General features: G+C 38.0%; 1 protein-coding gene across 8 annotated transcripts in view; it reads left to right on the forward strand.

Moving 5' to 3' along the window:
* Positions 1-2,051: 2,051 nt before the first annotated feature.
* The window catches only part of USP25 (ubiquitin specific peptidase 25), a 199,094-nt gene continuing 181,155 nt past the window's right edge, over positions 2,052-19,990 (forward strand). For 3 of the 8 annotated variants that reach the window (XM_072614729.1, XM_072614732.1, XM_072614731.1), the window contains exon 1: positions 2,055-2,592. In XM_072614729.1, coding sequence (XP_072470830.1) covers positions 2,548-2,592 — 45 coding nt within the window. In that variant the 5' untranslated portion in view covers positions 2,055-2,547. Of the gene's footprint in view, positions 2,593-19,990 lie in introns of all 8 variants that reach the window. The other 5 variants (XM_072614728.1, XM_072614734.1, XM_072614727.1 and 2 more) reach the window with 4 other exon arrangements.

Raw genomic sequence — 19,990 nt, forward strand, 5'->3', positions numbered from 1 at the left:
ATACATTCTTGGTTAACAGACTGTATCATTACTAGGTATTTTGACTGCGGCAATCTAGTTTGATCCAGTAATTCAGGTTGATTGAAGTGTCTGAAGTAAGAAAATAAAAACATGGATAAAAGGTTCAGTGGTGTCTTTTATTTATGAATCATTTACAAAGAAAATTGTATATTTTTTCTTCGGTCACTATAAAAATTATGAGCTTTTGAAATTATGAAATAGTAATACAGTTGAAAGAATTTGATGATCTGTATTTTCCCAAGTACTACTGTTTTTTTAAAGCTTCAAAAATATGATGATATGAAAGGCATAATCCAAAAGGTAAGGTTACTATAAATCAGGTGAAAAAATGTGGTAATGCTAGAAAGAGCTTTATTTGATGAACAATTTTAAAAGCAACTTGATACAAAAAAATGAAGCCCAGTGCTCAAGAAATAATGAATTAGATGAAATTGCAGGAATTTATTACCAAATTCTTATCACTAATTTCTAGTTAAAAAAAAAGACATTGGCTTCTGTAGTAGCATTATATTACCCTGAATCTATTTTCTGTTTGAGGCCATTTGGTTTTCCCAAAAGTTTGAAGGTTCTGGACAACAGAATGCTGTGACTTGTCCATCGATAGCTGAATGCTGGACTGGGAGTCAGGGGACCTGGATGTCTCCTGTATGACCTTGGACAAATAATTTCTCTGGGTTTCAGTTTCCTTCTCTGTAAAATATTTTATCAGTTAAGTCCATTTCTATTTACACGTGAAAATGCAGATTCAAAGAGATTATCACAAAAGATTCTGACCTAATCCTTCCGATAAACAACTTTTCCTGTAGACATCAGATTAGAGATAACATTAAAAATAATGCACTATATTTCACTTTAAGTTTTCATCATTTTAAAATTTTATTATTAGTGTCTAAATAGCCATGAAAAAAATGATCACCTTCAATGCCATAAATATGATTACAGTAAAACTTTGAATAATAGTCTTCAAATAAAAACTGTACTCTTTAAATAATGCTAATACATAATAAATATCTGTTGGCTGACTTGGTCATTAAATGAAACAAAAAAATGTTCCAATTAATCTGTAGTTAAGATTTACAATGATAAGTAGAATTCCATTCCTATAGGCATAGTTTATGCTCATGTCAGTAACTCTCCATTTTCCCCACCAGACCGTGAAGCTAAAGCTGTTTTTGTTGCCAGAAATTTCTTGTTGCCTTCAGATTGGCGCCCCCTCCCCCTTCTATGTATGGGTAACGAAATGTGTAGCCAAGAATGAAGTCATATGTACAGCTGTAACTATTTTTAAATCGTTACCCTAATTTGGCAACATTTTAAGGTATAGCTGAGTTATGAATTAGTTATGTCACTATTCTGCAAAAAAACCCCAACCCCCCAAACTCTTCCCTCCCTGCCCCTCCCAAAGCTGCAGAAAATGTCTCATTCCAAACGAAGAGCACATGCTGTCAGTATCTGCCAGAGGAGCTGGGGCAGCCCCGGTTAAGCCAAGGGACCACTGACAGCTTAGAAGCGGGTTCCCACCTTGGTGGCCTGATTCCCACTTGAACCTGCTAGAGTCGTTTCTTCGGGTGGAATTCCTAGAAAGAAGGGCGGCCTGCAGGAGCTTCCTAACCAAGTTTCTGAAGGCCCGGAGGAGGGACGTGGGCTCACACACGCACAGAGGGAGGGAAGAGGCTGGGGGCCAGGCCCAGGGGCGCGATCGCGGGAGTCCCGTCCGAGGCCGGGGTCCTCCCAGGGCGAGGCTCCGGTCAGGGACTTGCGTCTGGGGGTGCCGGCATGGGGGAGGGGAACCTGCGGGCCTCGAGGGCGGTGAGGGGGAAGAGCCGGGTCACTCCTCGGCCCGCCCGGGCCGCAGGGTGTGTCCGGAGGGGCTGCGGCCGCCTCCGCAGTCACAATGCGAGCTCCGAGGGCGGAGGGCGGGGGAGGAGGGAGGCCGGAGCGGGAGGAAGGCCGTCCAGCCTGGGAGAGGGCCCGGAGGAAGAGGAGGGGAGGGGGGCGGCGGTGACGGCCGTTGGGGGAGGGGAGGGGCAGGCGGAGGACAGCGCCATTCCGGACCCGGCCACTCCCTCCTTTCAGTCCGTCAGCCCCGCGGTTCACTCCCTCCCTCCCGTCTCCCGGAGCTCAGCTCAGCCCAGAGAGTGACGGGCTTCCGCTTTGCCGCCGCCGCCCGCCGCGGTCTCTTCGGCTTCGGAGTTCCTGCTCGCCCTCTCTCTCCTTCCACCTTCCCGTTCTCGCCCATGGCCCCGGCTCGTCGGGGCGCCCTGGGCGTGCTGCGCTGAGTCCGGGCTCGCCCGGCTGCCCCCGGCTCGTCCTCCCTCCTTCATCCCCGGCCCGCAGTCCTGACCCCGAGCCTGGCCGAGCTGTCCTCGGAGGGGAAGGGGAAGAGGAAGAGGAAGGGAGGAGAGGGCAGAAGTGAGGAGACCCCGAGAGCTTGCAAGCGGGAGCCGGCAGCCGCGGGAGGAGGCAGGACGAGGAGGAGGAGGAGGAAGGGGAGGAGGGGGAGCAGCCGCCGCCGCTGCGGGGGCCATGACCGTGGAGCAGAATGTGCTGCAGCAGAGCACCTCCCAGAAGGTGAGTCCGCCGGGCGGTCCTGGAGGGCGCGCCCCCGCCCCCGCCCCCGCGCGCCTTGTGGACTTACTCCGGCTTCCCCTCCCCCGCGGCCGCGGCCCCCTCCCTCTGCTTTCTGGGCCGCTGACCCCTCGGCCGGGTCGCTCTGTTACCCAGAATTTAGGAAGTGCCAGGCAGAGGCCAAGCGCCGCAGGATGAGGCCCCCCGTCCCCCCAGCGCGCAGCCGGGAGCCGCGGAGCGGGGCGCCTCGGAGCGGGGGGCCTCGGAGCGGGGCTCCCCATGGGTCCTCCCTCCGCGCCCCGCCGCAGGACTGGGGCGCTTCCCCTTCCCCGGGGTGGCGAGCTGCTTCTTTCTCTTTGATTTGTTTTGTCCCTTTGCCCCCAGAACTTCCTTTCTGACCCTTGCTGCCCATCCGCCCTTAGGAAACCCGATTGATTCAGGGTGTCTCTTTGTGGGCGGGGGGGGGGCGCAATGAAGGTTTTTTAAAATTTATTTGAGGGGGTGTACTTAGAGTGGAGCAGGTTACGCCACTTGCGCTCCTCTGTGGGCTTGTTTTTATTGTGTCCCTCTCAGGTTCCCTTTTGAAGTTTATCCTAATGAAATTTCAAAAAAGAAGGAATAATTCCCCTTTATGCACTTCATTTGGACTTTAAGGTCAGAAATAACAGGGTCCCTGTCATGTGGGTCCTTTGTGTGAAGATTTTTGTTTGTTTCTTTTGCGTACTCTTTAGGCTACAAGGTATGGCTGAAAAAGGGAAGAACCTCTGGCCAAGTTCATACTATAGAAACCTTTTGTCTCTTAAGTTTGACCTTGTTTCATTTTTGACAGTTTGCCCCCTTTGAGTTCATGCCCTCCTAGAGTTAAAAGTGTTAGTAACAAATTTTTTTTTTTTTATGGAGGAAAAGGAAGGAACAAGTGTTTATTAAGTTCTTCTATGTGGCAAGAGCTTTATATATATTAACTTACTTCATCCTGGTTATAACCCTGGGAAGTAGGTGCCATTATTATCTCCATTATGCTGTTGAGGAAACTGAGGCAGGCAGCCGGTTAAAAAAGACTTAGGCAAAAAGTCGTAATGGCAAAACCTTCAATTTGTAGTACTGGATTATGTGAGATGTCCATGTTGTCAGATTTAGCCTTCATAATCTTGCCTTTGAACCATTGCATGAGAGAACAGTAAACTATGACTTAGAATTTCTTTTTAGTTTGTGTTAGAAACAGTCGAGTAGGCAATTTTTAATTAGTCTAGTGATTACAGGAGACCTGAAGTTTACTGTGAAAAATTTGTAAAACAGATGCTTTGTTTTGTTTCTTTAGGTAAATACTCTTCCATTTTAGTGACATTCTACCCAAGCTTGTTTGTTTTCTTGATTACTCCCGTCTTCCGAGTGTCTATCAATCTTAAGTTCTTTTTTCTAGCTTTGAATTATAGCTAATTAACTTAGTTAATAATGTCTTAAAATATTAGTTAATAAATATCTTAAAATATTGGTTGGTAATATAATTAATATTAAAACTTTACTGCTTCCTGAGATAACTGTAGATACCTTATGGGATGTGGTGAAATAATTACAGGCTTAATTTACGTCCTTTACTCTTTAAATTTCATCTGAAGGCACATTAACAGAAGTTTAGGAGAAAGAGCTTTTAGACTTGGAATCCAGAGAGAACTGGGTTTGAATACTAGCTGTTTACATGGTTGCCAAGTCCCTTGACCCCTTTAAATCTCTATTTCCTTATCTTGTAAAACAAGAATAATTCCAGGTTTTTGCCATATAGGATCATAGTGAGACTCAAATGAAATATTTTGCTTAAAGCACTTTGTAAACCTTTAAATCCCTACATGAATGTCATATGTTATTATAATTCATAACTCCTACATTCAAAATTATATCTAGTTTGAAGAGCTCTTAGAGATGATTGAATTCAACTCCATTTTAATGAACCTTTTTTGAAAAGAAGGAATTGTTAAATTGAAATATTGCCACCATTTCAGATAATTCACAGTATCTATCTTACTATATTAGAGTTTATTGGAAAAAAGATTGAAACTTCAAATTCTGTCTACACACTAAGTTTTAGTTAGCAACTACTTTAACAAAGAGTGCTCTTAGCTAACAGTAACTGTTAAGCAGTATGACAGAATAAGGAAGATTGTCAGTAAGGGAGGAAATCACCCAGAACAGAAGGGAAATACAAAGAAATAGAGGCACCATGGATAAAAAGAAAAAGTACAACTAACATTTACCCCAGGTACCTATCCGTGGTTCGAATAAGGTCACTGGGCTATAACTAGTCTAAGCAATATTCTAGTTTAGAGTTTAACAATGTATTCTTTATAGTGGGAGGAATCTCTTGGTGGTGATGATGATGGTGGTGATTAACTGCTCCTCTTCCTCCTATCACCACTACTTGTATTTATATGCTGTTAGCACCCTACGGTTTTCAGATTGCTTTATATACATTATCTTATTAGAATTTTATGATAATCCTATGAAGCAGGTGTTATTGTCATCTCTATTTTAGTAATCAGGAAACTGAAGTTTAGAAAAGCAAATTGAATTATACTCAGGGTCATACAACTGGTAAATATCTGAGATGGGACTTGAATCCAGGTCTTCTTAACCCCTAGTTCAACACTTTATCCAGTACTTTATACTAATGTCCCTCTACATAAGGTGGTACTTTTTTTTTGGAGGGGGGGGTTGTTTAATTAATAATTTGCATAAGATGATTTAGTAGAGGCAATGTATTATGTTCTAAGTGATTTTGGACTGGAAATCATTAGATCTGAATTTTGGTCCCATCTTTTTTCTAATCACACAGCCACCATCTAATTTAGGCTTTACCTGGACTTTTGCAGTGGCTTCCTAATTGGCCTCTCTGTCTCATATCTCTCTCCTTTCCTATGAGTAATTCTACATAACTGCCCCAGTGATTTTCTTAAAATATAGATCTGAACCATATCACTCCCTGTATTTAGTAAATTCCATTTCATGCCTATTGCCTCCTAGTTTGCTTTTAAAGCCCTTCACAACCTGACTGTATCCTATTTTTCCAGCCTCAAATTCCTTACTCCACTTCTAGTACTCCATGGTTCAGCCCAACTGACCTTCAACACATGCTACTTTGTCCATCACAAATGGTACTCTGTTACATTTCTTAAATGTCTTTATGCTTGTTATGTTACATGCTTATAATGTATCCTTTTCCTCCTTATAGAATCTCTGTCTTCGTTTAAGGTGTAACTCAAGCACTACCACCTTGTACATGAAGCCTTCTTTGATTCTCCATATTTCTAGTATCTTCCCTCCCTAACTGCTATGTATCTGTTTAGTACTTACTTTGTGTGTTATTTGTATGCTTTTGTATGCATTTTCAGCTAAATGATAATAGAAATAGCTGGCATTTATATAGCACTTTTAAGTTTTGCAAAGAGCTGTATGCATATTATCTCATTTGATCTTTCCAGCCTTCCTTCCTTCCCTTCTTCCGTCCCTATTATCCGCATTTTATAGATGAGGAAACTGAGGCAGAGAGAGGATAAGTGACTTACCCACAGACATACTGCCAATAAGTGTCTGAGGCAGTGTTTGAACTCTCATCATCCTCACCACAAAGGACCATTTTTCCTCCCTGTACCACCTCACGACTTGAAGAATATAAATTCCTTGACAACAGGAATTATTCTGCTTCTTTTCCTCTCACTGACTTTTTAACTATCTGTTTGTGTTTGTTAAGTTTTATAAGAAAAACAAGTAAAAAAGTAAAAAAAAAAATTTAGACTGTCAGGAAAGGACAGTCAGTAAACTAGCAGAAGGCTTCTTTAGGGGAATAGGGGAAGATAATTCTAGAAAAGTTGCGGTTACATTTTGTCTAAGGAGCTTTAATAGTAAGACCAAGGAATTGGAACTTTTACAGAACAGTGGAATCATCGAAGAAGTTTCGATCAGGGGAATGATAAAAGTTTGGTACCTATTCCACACACCTATTCTACAGTGAGATTGTTCTAAAATACTTTCATCTTATCATTCCACTAATCAAGAATCTTTTAGTGACCTGTTTTCCAGATAAAATCTTATTTAGTGGTAACAGTTCAGATCTTAGCTTCGAAACTCAATAGACTTATTAGGCCAGCCCTAAGTTTTTGAGCCTCAGTTTTCTCATCTAATAAGGACACTAATACTTGCTTTTCCCACTCATAGAGTAGCCCTGAAAAATGTGTTGACTATTCCCATCTTTAGTCATCTTTGCTTATTTGGGTATGAGCTGAAATCTCAGTGTTGTTTTGATTTTCATTTCTTTTATTATTAGTTATCTGGAGTCTTAATAGTTTGCAATTCTTTTTTTTTTTTTAACTGTCCCTATCCTTTGGCTACTGTCTCTCTGTCTCTCTATCTATATGTGAATATGCATGTATGCATGCATGTGTGTGTGTTAGTTGGACATTACCATTGCCCTGATACATAGGTCCTTGTCACCTCACACATGGACTATTGTAAATAACCTAATTGGTCTCCCTGCTTCGGGTCTTTACCCACTCAGATCCATTCTCCATTCAGCTGTGGGTGATCTTTCTAAAGTGCAAGTTTGACCATGTCACTCTGATTTGTCAACTCGAGGGATACTCTGTAGTTTCCAGAATCAAATATTCCTTTGTTTGACTTTTAAAGACCTTCATGATGACTTTTAAAGACCTTCATAATCTGCTAACTTCTTACCTTTACAGTTTTTTTGTATGTTATGTATGGGTACTCTATGAACCAGTGACACTATTCTCCTGGCTGGTTTTCCCATTAGATACTAGCAGAGTCCCAGAGTTTTCTCTGTATTTTCCCCAAACCTGGAATACTCTCCCACCTCATCTCTACCTCCTGGCCTTCCCAGCTAAAGTCCTAGCTAAAATCCTATTTTCTAGAATAAATTATTCCATTTCACTTACTATCAGTGCCTTCTCTCTTTTGATTATCTCCAGTTTATCCTAAATATAGCTTGTTTGTACATATAGTTGATCTTTGTTATTTGTTGATTCCGTATTTGCAAAATGCCTAAAATTTGTTTCTAATCCCAAATCAGGATCCACAAAGTTTTCACTGTCACCAGGGACATGCACAGAGCAGCACAGTAGCTGGACTTGTCCATTCCCAGCTGTGATTAAATAAGGTTATACTCTGAAAACATGTGTATTGGTGGTGACATCCTTTTCATGTGTCTTCATCCAAGTCATGCTTGATCTTTATAATGTTTTTACGTTCACGTTTGATTTTTTGTGTAGTTGTCTTTTATATTTACATTGTTGCATGCTTCTTGACTCTGCTTACTTCACTCTTCATTAGTTTATGTAGATCTTTCCATTCTTAATCATGTCATGTCATTTCATTTTTTTTTTTTTTGCCCCTGAAACTTCTGGTCTTTTATATACAACTTGCTATTCTTTTTAAATATACAACAAAGTTGTCAGGTAACTTTATTTTTTGCCTCGCTACCCTACCTACCTCTACTCTTACTGTAGAGATGGCAACCATTAGACACAAATACTTGTGTGTATGTATATGTGTGTGCATATGTGTGTATATCTATATCTTTCTTTTTCTGGATGCAAACAGTATCTTCCTTCATGGTACCTTTGCAGTAAATTTGGGTATTTATAATGGAATAACTTGGTTGTTCAAAGTTGCTCTTAAAACAATATTGCTGTTACTACTATGTACAACATTCTCTTGCTTCTGCTCATTTTGCTCTTTCGTTATTTTGTGCAAATCTTTCCATGTTTTTCTAAAATCATCTAGCTCATCATTTCTTATAGCTGAGTAATAGTCCATCATGAACAAATACCACAGTTTGTTTCAACACTAACTACAAGATAATGGACACCTCTAATGGACATACTTCTATTTATCAGTTCTTTCTTTGGATGCAGATAGTGTCTTCCTATGTCCTTTGTAGTTAATTTGGGTATTTATAATCAAAACGACTTATTTCACTCTTCAGTATTTCATGCAAGTCCATCCATGATCATGGAGTTCATTATTTTTTATGGCACACTAGTATTCCATCACATTCACATACTACAACTTGTTCAGCCATTCTTCAGTTGATGGCCATCCTCACAATTTCCAGTTCTTTTTCATTACAGAGAGCTGCTATAAACATTTTAGAACATATAGATTCTTTGTCCTTTCCCCCCAGTCATCTTTGGAAATAGACCTAGTAGTGATATTGCTGGGTCAAAGGGTATAGGTAGTTTAATAGCTCTTTGGGCATAGTTCTAAGATTGCTCTTTGAAATGGTTGGATCAGTTCACAATTCCATCAAATTAGTGTCCCAGTTTTTCCACATCCCCTCCAACACTTGTCACTTTCCCCTTCAATCATTTAGCCAATCTGGCAGATGTAAAATGATATCTTAAGATTTTTAAATTTGTGTGTCTATAATCAATAATGATTTAGAGCATTTTTTATATGACTACAAATTGTTTTGATTTCTTTATCTAAAAACTGTCTGTTGGTAACCTTTGACCATTTGTCAATTGGATAATGACTTATATTCATATAGATTTGACAGAGTTCTTTATATATTTGAGATATGAGACCTTTATGTATGGAATTGTCTGTAAAATTTCCCCCTCCCCAGTTTTCTGCTTCTGATTTTGGCTACATTTTTGTTATTTGTCCAAAATCTTTTTAACTTAATGTAATCAGAATTATCCATTTTACATCTTACAATGCTGTCTATCTCTTGTTTGTTCATAAATTGTTCACCTTATCCATAAGTCTAAAATGTAATGTGTTACATGTTCTTCAAATTTTCTTGTAAAATCTTTTTTTATATCTAGGTCATGTATCCATTGGTGAATTGTGTAAGATACCGATCTGTGCTCAATTTGTGCCAATCTGCTTTCTAGCTTTCTGAACAATTTTTACCAAATAATGAATTCTTATTCTGAAAACTTAAGTCTTTACACTTGTCAAACACTAGGTTACTATATTCGTTTGCTGCTGTAAATTGTGTCTACTTTGTTACGTTGATCTACTCTTCTATTTCTTAGCCAGTACCAAATAGTTGTGATAATTACTGCCTTATAATATAATATAGTTTAAGATTTGGTACTGCTAAATCTCCTTCCTTTAAATTTTTTTCCCATTAGTTCTTTTAATATTCTTGACTTTTTGTTCCTCCAAATGAATTTTGTTATTTTTTCTACTTTAGTAAATTTTTTTTGTGTGTAAGTTAGTTGGAATGGCATTGAATATATAGATTAATTTTGGTAAAATTGTAATTTTTTTTAATGTTGGTCTTGCCCCTACCCATGAACAATGAATATCTCTCCATTTATTTAAATCTGATTTTATTTATATGCAAAAATTTTAGATGACTTTTGTTCATATAATTCCTTGGTTTGTTTTGGCAGGTATACTCCAAGGTATTTTATACTGTCTAGAATGATTTTAAATGGGATATCTCTAGCTATCTCTTCTTGCAGGGTCCTGTTGATGATATATAGGAATGCTAATGATTTATGTGGGTTTACTTTATATCCTGCTTTTTTGCTGAAATTATTAATTATTTCAATTAACTTTTTAGTTGAGTCTTTATGATTTTCCAAGTATATCATCATATTCTCTGCAGAAAGAGATAGCTTTATTACTTCATTCCCTATTTTGATTCCCTCTGTTTATTTTTCTTCCCTTATTGTTACTGCTAGCATTTCCAGTACAATATTGAATAATATTGGGTGACAGAGTGCATCCTTGTTAAAACACCTGATCTTACTGGGAAGGCTTCTAGATTATCTCCATTATAAATAACACTTGTTCATGATTTTAGGTAAATACTTATCATCAACTTAAAGAAGAGTCCCTTTATATGTAAACTTTCAATTATTTTTAAAAGAAGTGAGTGTTGTACTTTATTGAATGCTTTGTCCGCATCTATTAATGCAACTATATAATTCTTGTTACTTTTATTATTGATATAATCACTTATATTAATAGTTTTCCTTATGTTAAGCCTTCTCTGAGTTCCTGGTATGAATTCTGTGTGATCATTATGTATGATATTTGTAATATATTGTTGTAATCTTTTACCTGATATTTTATTTAGGGTTTTTGCATTCATATTACTTAATGAAATTGGTCTATAATTTTCTTTGTTTTTATTCTTCGTAGGTTAGGTATCAGTATCATAATTGTTTCATAGAAGGAATTTGGTAGGATCTTTGTTTATTATTCTTTGTCTATTATTCCAAATAATTTATTTAATATTGGAATTAGTTGGTCTTCAAATGTTTGATAGAATTCATTTGTCAATCCATCTGATCCTGGTACTTTTTTCCTTAGGAAGCTCATTTATAGCCTGTTCAATTTCTTTTTCTTTTCTAAAATCTGTCTGTTTAGATATTCTCTTTCCTCTTCTAGGCAGTTTATATTTTTGTAAATATTCTTCCATTTCATTTTATTACATTTATTGGCATACAGTTAGGCAAAAGAACTTACAATTGTTTTAATTTCATCTTCATTAGTGGCATAGTCACCCTTTTCATTTTTAATACTAGTGATTTGATATTCTTCTGTCCCTTTTAAAATCATACTTAACCAGTGGTTTATCTATTTTATTGGCTTTTTCATAATGCCAACTCCTAGTTTTATTTATTAATTCAGTGGTTTTCTTGTACCTAATTTTATTCATTTTACTTTAATTTTTAGGATTTCAAATTTAACGTTTAATTGGGAATTTTAAATTTGTTCTTTTTCTAGTTTTTTTAATTGCGTACCCAATTCGTTGGCCTAGTTTTTTTCTATTTTATTGATGTAAGCATTTAGAGATAAATTTTCCATTGATTACTACTTTTGCTGTATGCCTTAGGTTTTCATTTGTTGTCTTATTATTTTCATTTTTTTTAATGAAATTGATTGTCACTATGGTTTGTTCTTTAACCCACTCATTTCTTAAGATTAAGTATTTTACTCTCCAATTAATTTTTTCCCCTATGTTTTTATGGCCCCTTACTAAATATAATTTTTTATTATATTGTGGTCTATAAAGGAAGCACTTAAAGTTTATACTTTTCTGCTTTCATTTATAAAATTTTCATGTTTTAATATGTGGTCAGTGTTTGTAAAGGTGTCATGAACCACTGAGAAAAAGGTATATTCCTTTTCATTCCTAAACGGTTCTCTTCAGATGTCTATCATATCTAGCTCATCTAAAATTCTGTTCACTTCCTTGACTTTTTTCTTCATTATTTTTTTGGTTAGATTTATCTAGTTTTGAGAGGGGGAGATTAAAGTTCCCCACTATATTATTTCCATCTGTAATTCATTTAACTTTCCTTTTAACAATTTAGAGGCTACAGTAATATAGAAGTTTAGTATTGCTTTTCCTCAAGGTAAGCCAACAGTGTGAAAAAATTCACATTGTGGTTTTAGGGTATTTTAATACAATAACAATTTAATACAATTACAGTCCAGATATAGGGGAGGGAATTGATAGTTCAATTGTGTTCTTTTCTTGTCAGATCACTTCTAGAGAGGTAGCATGGTATACTGGCTCTGGAGTCAGAGGAACTTTGTTCAAATCCTCCTACTTGCTACCTGTGTGACTATGGGAAAATCATTTCTCTTCCCGAGGCCTCACTTTCCTCATCTGTAAAATGAGAGGATTGGATTAGATTGCCTTTGAGCTTTTTCTTGGCCTTATTATTATGATACCAGAATAGATATTCTCAAACTTTCTTTGTTCATGATTTTCTTAGTGTCTCAATAATTTTTTTCATGCTTCAGACCAAAAAAAAACCAACTAAATGTTCCATTTATTAAGTATTTAGATCCAAACAACTTTATAAGTATTTATATCCTAATAATTTGCTTAGTAGCTATTTGAAAAATTAATATAGATAAATTGAAAAATATTTGGTTTCATTCTTAAATAACCATAATTATTTTTTAGTGTGTTTATGTTGGGCAGAACTCTCTGGAATCAAATTTGATACTACCTTCTTCATTTCCTGTTCCACATTGATTTTCACATTCTCCTTGCTTTTTTTTTTTCATCACAGTAACCACTAAACACCCAGTTTTAGAAAGACATGTTGCAAATAAGTTTTAAAAAGTTACTGGCGTAGCTGAGAGCATATGTAATCAAAAGCATATATCATACTTTAGAGAACGTCATACAAAGCTCCCTTGAGCTAGTAGTTTGTGAGTTGTGTATTGCTGTGTTTCCCTTGAAAATTTAAACTATCCCTTGACACCCTCATTAGTTTGCTGTGGCGTTGCTATGCACAGTTTTGAACTGAGATCCTAAAGTATTAGGTTCAGTTCTGCCTGCCAGGGGGTGAGCAGAGACTTAAAACTGCCTTATAAAGATAGGTTGAAGGAATTGGGCCTATTTAACTTGGAGAATAAGAGATTAAAGGTGGGGGTGGGAAGGGTAGGTCTTTAATTACTGAAAGATACTTATATTGAAGGAAGGATTAGATTAGATTTGACACTGCTGGTGTGGAGGACCACTGTCTGTTATTTCCAGAAAAAGTGAGGAAGTTCTCTAGCTGTATGTTTGCTACATCTTTTGTGGTAAATTTTTAGGAGGAAGTAGACAAGAGTCATGAGATGGGTAGGCATGGCTGGGTCATGATCACCATCACTGGAGGGACATCCACTTTGAGATGGCAGATCAATTTTACTATTTTATGGTAATATTTTCTCCAACTGACAACTTTTAAAAATGTTTATACAAGTATGCTTAAAATTTTACATAATCAAGATTATCTGTTTTACCCTTTATTATTACTTACATCTCCTGCTTCATTGAGAGTTTTACAGTAACTGTACACTTAAATTTTTAAATAACGTAACTTTTAATTTTCATTGAGTCATTGATTTTGAGACACTGGGTTTCTCTTTTTCAGTCTAGGCTGGACATGTAATCACTGGTTACTCATGGGGCTGATCCTCTCACTCTGACCTGCTCTGTTTTTGAGATGGGCTGATTTGTCTCTTCTTAGGTAGTGTGGTGGTTGTCAGCTTCTGGGGGGCCCACTATATTGGTACAGGACTTAGTGCAGGCTTCTTATTGGCTTAACCCACTTCAACTCAGAACTTGTAAGCTCAGCTTTCCTGATAGCAGGAATTACTATGTTCTACCCCTCTGACTATCTCCTTTACATTTTTAGATTGCCTTGTCCATTTAGACCATGTTGTAGTATGTAGTGTAAGACTGATCTAAAGCTGAATTCTCTCAAATTGCTGTCCCATTTTCCTATTCATCCTTATGAAACAGTGAATTTGCCTATTTTGTTTTAGAGCTGTACTCAGCTTCCATGACACTATACTGATTTTCTTGATGTTTTTCACCCTTCTTTCTGTCCTTTTCATCCTCATAATGCTTAACTGTAGAAGTTCCCCACAGCCTAGTCATTGGTGCTCTGACTTTTACCTAGCCTCTGAATACCAAGGGTTCTTTACTTAGGTCCATGAACTTTAAAAAAAAATAAACATACTGTGATAAAGTATTTCAGTATCTTTGGTTTCTTTTGTAATCTTTTGTAATTTTGTAATTGTAATAAATACTTTAAAAATTTTATGTGGTCCATAGACTTCACCAAAAGGTTCATGATAACACAAAAAAAATGAAGAATTTCTGTTCTATGCTCATTTCCTTGGTGAATTAGCATTTCAACTCTGCCTTGATTACTACAAAATCCACTTACAGTAACTGTAGTTTTTGTAAGGAAAGCAAGCCGTTTGGAAACTTTTTTTTTTGGACTGTTCCTTTATCAGTGTTGGTTACTAAGTCTGCAAGCTTCCTCCTTTAGCATCTCAGAATATTTCTGGGGGGCATTGAGTAGGTTTAAGAGATTTACCCATGGTCATGGTTAGTACTGCAAAAGCAAAGTTTGAACCACATTTTTTTTTAATCCAGTGCTAGCCTTCTTTCTGTCATCTTATGCTGCCTATCTTGGAAACATTAAAGTGCTATTTAAAAGTAGCAACAACAATTATGATGATTATCATTAGTATCTTTATTCCCAGCTTGCCACTTGTGCTTTTAATCCCAACTGTTTATAGAACATTTTTTCTTGTTCTTTATCTCCTTAAATTCAAGATGCCTAAAACTGTTTTTCTTCAGTTCAGTAAGTTAATCCATAAACATTAAGTTTTGTACTATATATTTTTTTCAATCAGCAAAAAGTTTTCTTCTCTTCTGCCCACTCCCTCCCTCCTCGTTAAGAATATAAGAAAAACAAAACCCTTGTAACAGCTATGTAAACAAAACAAATTTCTGCATTGACTGTGTCAAAAGATACATGTTTCATTCTGCATTCAGAGGTCTTTATTTCTCTATTAGGAGGTGCATAGCATGTTTTATTATTAGTATTCTAGAACTGTGATTGGTCATCATTGATCAGAGGTTCTGATTCTTTCAAAGTTATTTGTCTTTATCATAATTCTTATAGAAATTGTTCTTCTGGTTTCTGTTCTCTTCACTCTGCATCAGTTCATGTAATTCTCTCCAGGTTTCTCTACAAGTCATCCTCCTCATTTCTTACAGCATAATAGTATTTCATCACATTTTTATACCATAACTCGGCCAGCCATTCCCCAATAGATAGACATCCCTCAGATTTACATCTTTTGTCATCTCAAGAAAGCTTATAAATATTTTTGCATATTCTTGGTTAGAATTTGTTTTTCTTAGGGCTAATCCCTCCCTTAATTTACCTTCTCTTTAATTCCTCCTTTTCCCCTGTTCCCTTTTGTTCATATTTTCCTATAAAATAAAATGTATTTTTGTACTCAACTCTGTGTGTGTATGCATCTTCTTTCCTTTGACTTGTTCCATGAGGGTGAGGTTTGAGTGTCAGATGTTTCCTCCTACCTCCTCTCCTTATTTGTGCACCCTGATTATATTAGATAATTTTTCCAAACCTTCCACCTCTGTGTACCCCCAGTGTATTCTTGTTCCCCCCTCTGTTCTCTTTAGATCAAGAGAAAAGAAAAATTCTCAGTCCTTGTCTAATTAGACTCCATCTGTGACTCCCAGTGATGATGGGGCTCAGATGACTTCTGATGATGAAAAGTCTCAGAGGGGAGAACATTTGTTTTTTCTTTATATTTGAAAGCAAACAGTTTGACTTCTTTGGCCCCTTATTCATGTTTACATTTTTGTTTCTCAACTCTTGTGTTTATGAAGTTCCTACAATGCTGAGAAAATCAAGTGGATTCCATTTTGGTCATTGATTCTATTCTGTACCAACTACCTACATTTTGTATAACTTCCCGAATTACATTTCTTTGTCTCTGAGTTAAGTTCAGAATTCCATAATATCAGAAACTCAGTCTTCCTGTAAATCACTGTTCTTTCTTTGTGTCAAGGAGACCTGTTATCTCTATGCCACTAATTGTTCTTGCAAGAATACAAGTGGTCACACCTGAGTGAAAAAGAGTCAGTGAAGACTTCTTAGTACCTGACAATAGGCTTCTAGTAGGTAGTTAGGCTTAAGTTTGTATCTCCCAGAAGTTATGTGACCTTGAAGAAACTTGAAACTTAACCCCTACTTGGAGTACCACCTCAGCATAGTGCATGTCAAATAAGGTTATGAGTGTTGTGTTAGCTTTACATTGGTTGTTTTACTACTTCCTTGCTCTATATTTCTAAGGTAAATTGCTGTGTTTAGATTGTGAGCCTTCCTCTCTGCCAGTGGGAGTAATGGCCAGCAGGGAAGGTGGGGGATTTCCGCATTAGAATTATATAATCTTTGTTCTTGCCTTCTGCAAGTGCCTCACTCTCCTGATTACTTATCAGAGAGGAGATGCTCTTTCTCGAGATCGTAATAAAATCTTGCTACTTTGCTTCTACCTTGGAAAGTCTCTGATTTTCATGTGAGTCAGTGGTCTCTGACCCACACATACCCAGTCAGCTTTCCCTAGTGACAAGGAGGAAAATCACATCACTTCAGCCATTAGAAACCATATGACTTAATCCCAAATTCTCTTCTATTTTTATCCATTTTTCCTAAATTATAAGAAGTCTTGTAAATGCTACCTCTTTTGGCTTGCTGAGGAGCTAAATACCTGCCTTTTATAGGTTACTGCTAGCCCTTCTAATAAATTTAATGTTTGGACCTTTGTTGTTTCATTTACCTTAATTTCAGTTGGCTCTGGTCTTTTCATCAGAAATACTTGGAAGTTCTTTATTTCATTAAAGATCCATTTCCCCCTTGTAGGATTATACTCAATTTTGCTGGATAACTTATTCTTAGCTGTAAGTCTATACTTTGCTTTTTGGAATAACATATTCTAAGGTCTCCATTCCTTTAAGAGTTGTTTCAGCTAAATTGTGTGTGATCCTGGCTGTGCCTCCTTGGTACTTGAAGTTTTTCTTTCATTCTGGCTTTTTGAAGTATTTTTTCTTTTACCTGAAAACTTTGGATTTTGTATATAATATTTTTAGGAATTTTCATTTTGGAATTTGTTTCAGGAGATGTCCAGTTCATTTTTTCTATTTGTACCTTTTCCTCTGGATCAAATAAATAGATCTGACCAAATTTTTGGTCATTTACCTTTGTTTTTGATGTTTCTTCTTGTCTCATGGATTCTTTTTCTTCTCTTTGGTCCATTCTGATTTTTTTATATCTTTTATGATAAGGCTTTTATTTCCATTTTCAATTTTTTCTTCTATAGCTCTCATGGCTTTTCCAGACTTCTTCTAGCATTTTCATTTTATTAGTAAAAAAAAACTGTTTGTAGCTCTTTAAAAAACCAAAGAAACCAGAACTCTTATTTCATCCATTCTGGAAATTCTAGTTAAATTTGTGCCCAGGCTGTGTTCTTCTTTGAGGCTTTGCTTGTAGAGACTTTTGGTGTCATTTTTTTTTTTTGACTTTGTGTCTTGATCATCCTTGTCATGATAATAGCTTTTTTTTTTTTTTTAAACTTTTAACATTTATTTTCACACAATTTTGGGTTACAAATTTTCTCCCCTTTTTTCCCCCTCCCCCCTCCAGACCCAAGTTTTCTAATTGCCCCTGTGACCTATCTGCTCTCTCCTCTATCCTCCCTCCCTGCCCTTGTCTCCGTCTTCTCTTTTGTCCTGTAGGGCCGGATAGCTTTCTTGACCCCTTAACCTGTATTTCTTGTTACCCAGTGGTAAGAACATTGCATTTGGTCCTAACACTTTGAGTTCCAACTTCTTTAGCTCCCTCCCTCTCTACCCCTTCCCCTTGGAAGACAGGCAGTTCAATATAGGCCATATCTGTTTAGTTTTGCAAGTGATTTCCATACTAGTTGTGTTGTATAAGACTACCTATATTTCCCTCCATCCTGTCCTGTCCCCCATTACTTCTATTTTCTTATGGTCCTTTCCCTCCCCATGAGTGTCGACCTTGTATTGCATTCTCCTCCCCATGCCCTCCCCTCTATCCTCCCCCCCATCCTGCTTGTGTCCCTGTCCCCCACTCGCCTGTATTATGAGATAGGTTTTCCTATCAGAATGAGTGTGCATTATATTCTTTCCTTTAGTGGAATGTGATGAGAGTAGATCTCATGTTTTTCTCTTGCCTCCCCTCTTTATCCCACCACTAATAAGTCTTTTGCTTGCCTCTTTTATGAGAGATAATTTGCCCCATATAACTTCTCCCTTTCTCCTCCCAATATTTCTCTCTCACTGCTTGATTTCATTTTTTTTTTTTTTAGTATATGATCCCATCCTCTTCAATTCACTCTGTGGACTCTGTCTCTATGTATGTGTGCGTGTGTGCATGTGTGTGTGTACTCCCACCCAGTGCTCAGATACTGAAATGTTTCAAGAGTTATAAATATTGTCTTTCCATGTAGGAATGTAAACAGTTCAACTTTAGTAAGTCCCTTATGATTTCTCTTTGCTGTTCGCCTTTTCATGGTTCTCTTCATTCTTGTGTTAGAAAGTCAAATTTTCTTTCCAGCTCTGGTCTTTTCATCAGGAAAATTTGAAAGTCTTCTATTTCATTGAAAGACCATTTTTTCTCCTGAAGTATTATACTCAGTTTTGCTGGGTAGGTGATTCTTGGCTTCAGTCCTAGTTCCTTTGACTTCTGGAATATCCTATTCCATTCCCTTCTATCCCTCAATGTAGAAGGTGCCAGATCTTGTACTATCCTGATTGTATTTCCACAGTACTTGAATTGTTTCTTTCTAGCTGCTTGCAATATTTTCTCTTTCACCTGGGAATTCTGGAATTTGGCCACAATGCTCCTAGGAGTTTCTCTTTTTGGATCTCTTTCATGCGGTGTTCTGCGGATTCCTTGAATATTTATTTTGCCTTCTGGTTCTAGAATCTCAGGGCAGTTTTCCTTGATAATTTTGTGGAGGATGATGTCTAGGCTCTTCTTTTGATCATGGTTTTCAGGTAGTCCCAGAATTTTTACATTGTCTCTCCTGATTCTATTTTCCAGGTCAGTTGTTTTTCCAATAAGATATTTCACATTATCTTCCATTTTTCGAATCTGCGCGGTATGTTCTGAGATATCTGTCTTTCTCGAAAAGTCCAAAGCTTCCATCTGTACCATTCCAGATTTGAGAGATCTATTTTCTTCAGTAAGCTTTTGAATCTCCTTTTCCATTTGGTTAATTCTGCTTTTGAAAGCATTCTTCTCCTCATTGGCCCCTTGCACCTCCCTTGCCAGCTGAGTTAGGCTAGTTCTCAAGGTGCCAATTTCTTCAAGATTTTTTTGGTTCTCCTTTAGCAGGGAGCTGATCTGTTTTTCATGCTTCTCCCTTATCCCTCGCATTTCCCTTCTCAGTCTTTCCTCCACCTCTCTAACTTGATTTTCAAAATTCCTCTTGAGCTCTTCCATGGCCCGAGCCCATTGGGTGGGCTGGGACACAGAATCCTCGATTTCTGTGTCTTTGCCTGATGGCAAGCATTGTTCCTCCCCATCAGAAAGGAAGGGAGGAAGTGTCTTTTCTCCGAGAAAATACCCTTCAATAGTTTTATTTCTTTTCCCTTTTCTGGGCATTCTCCCCAACCAGTGACCTGACCTCTGAATGTTCTCCTCACACCTACCTCGCCTCCTGGTCCTCCCAGCCAGCGTTTGGGGACTGAGATTCAAATGCTGCTTCCCGCCTTAGGATTTTTGGCGGGGGCAGGGCTGCTATTCAGTGTGAGAATTAAGTTCAGGTGGTCAGGTGGGGGCAGGGCCGCCTCTCTGGCTCAATTCCCTCAGGAGGTTTATGCACAGACCTTCCACAATGGATCCAGGCTCCCGCCCGTTTGGGGAGCCCCCGTCCACCTGCCAGAGAGACTCTCTCACCCACCCCCGTCAGTCACCTGTTGGTGGGGGGGCCCATGCCACCGCTTAAGATCCCGCCTCCGGAGCCCTCTCAGATCTGTGTCTCTCGGAGCCGAGGACACCGTCGCTGC

Source organism: Notamacropus eugenii, chromosome 5 (genome assembly GCF_028372415.1).
Source record: "Notamacropus eugenii isolate mMacEug1 chromosome 5, mMacEug1.pri_v2, whole genome shotgun sequence".
In the NCBI taxonomy this organism is placed as follows: Eukaryota; Metazoa; Chordata; class Mammalia; order Diprotodontia; family Macropodidae; genus Notamacropus; species Notamacropus eugenii.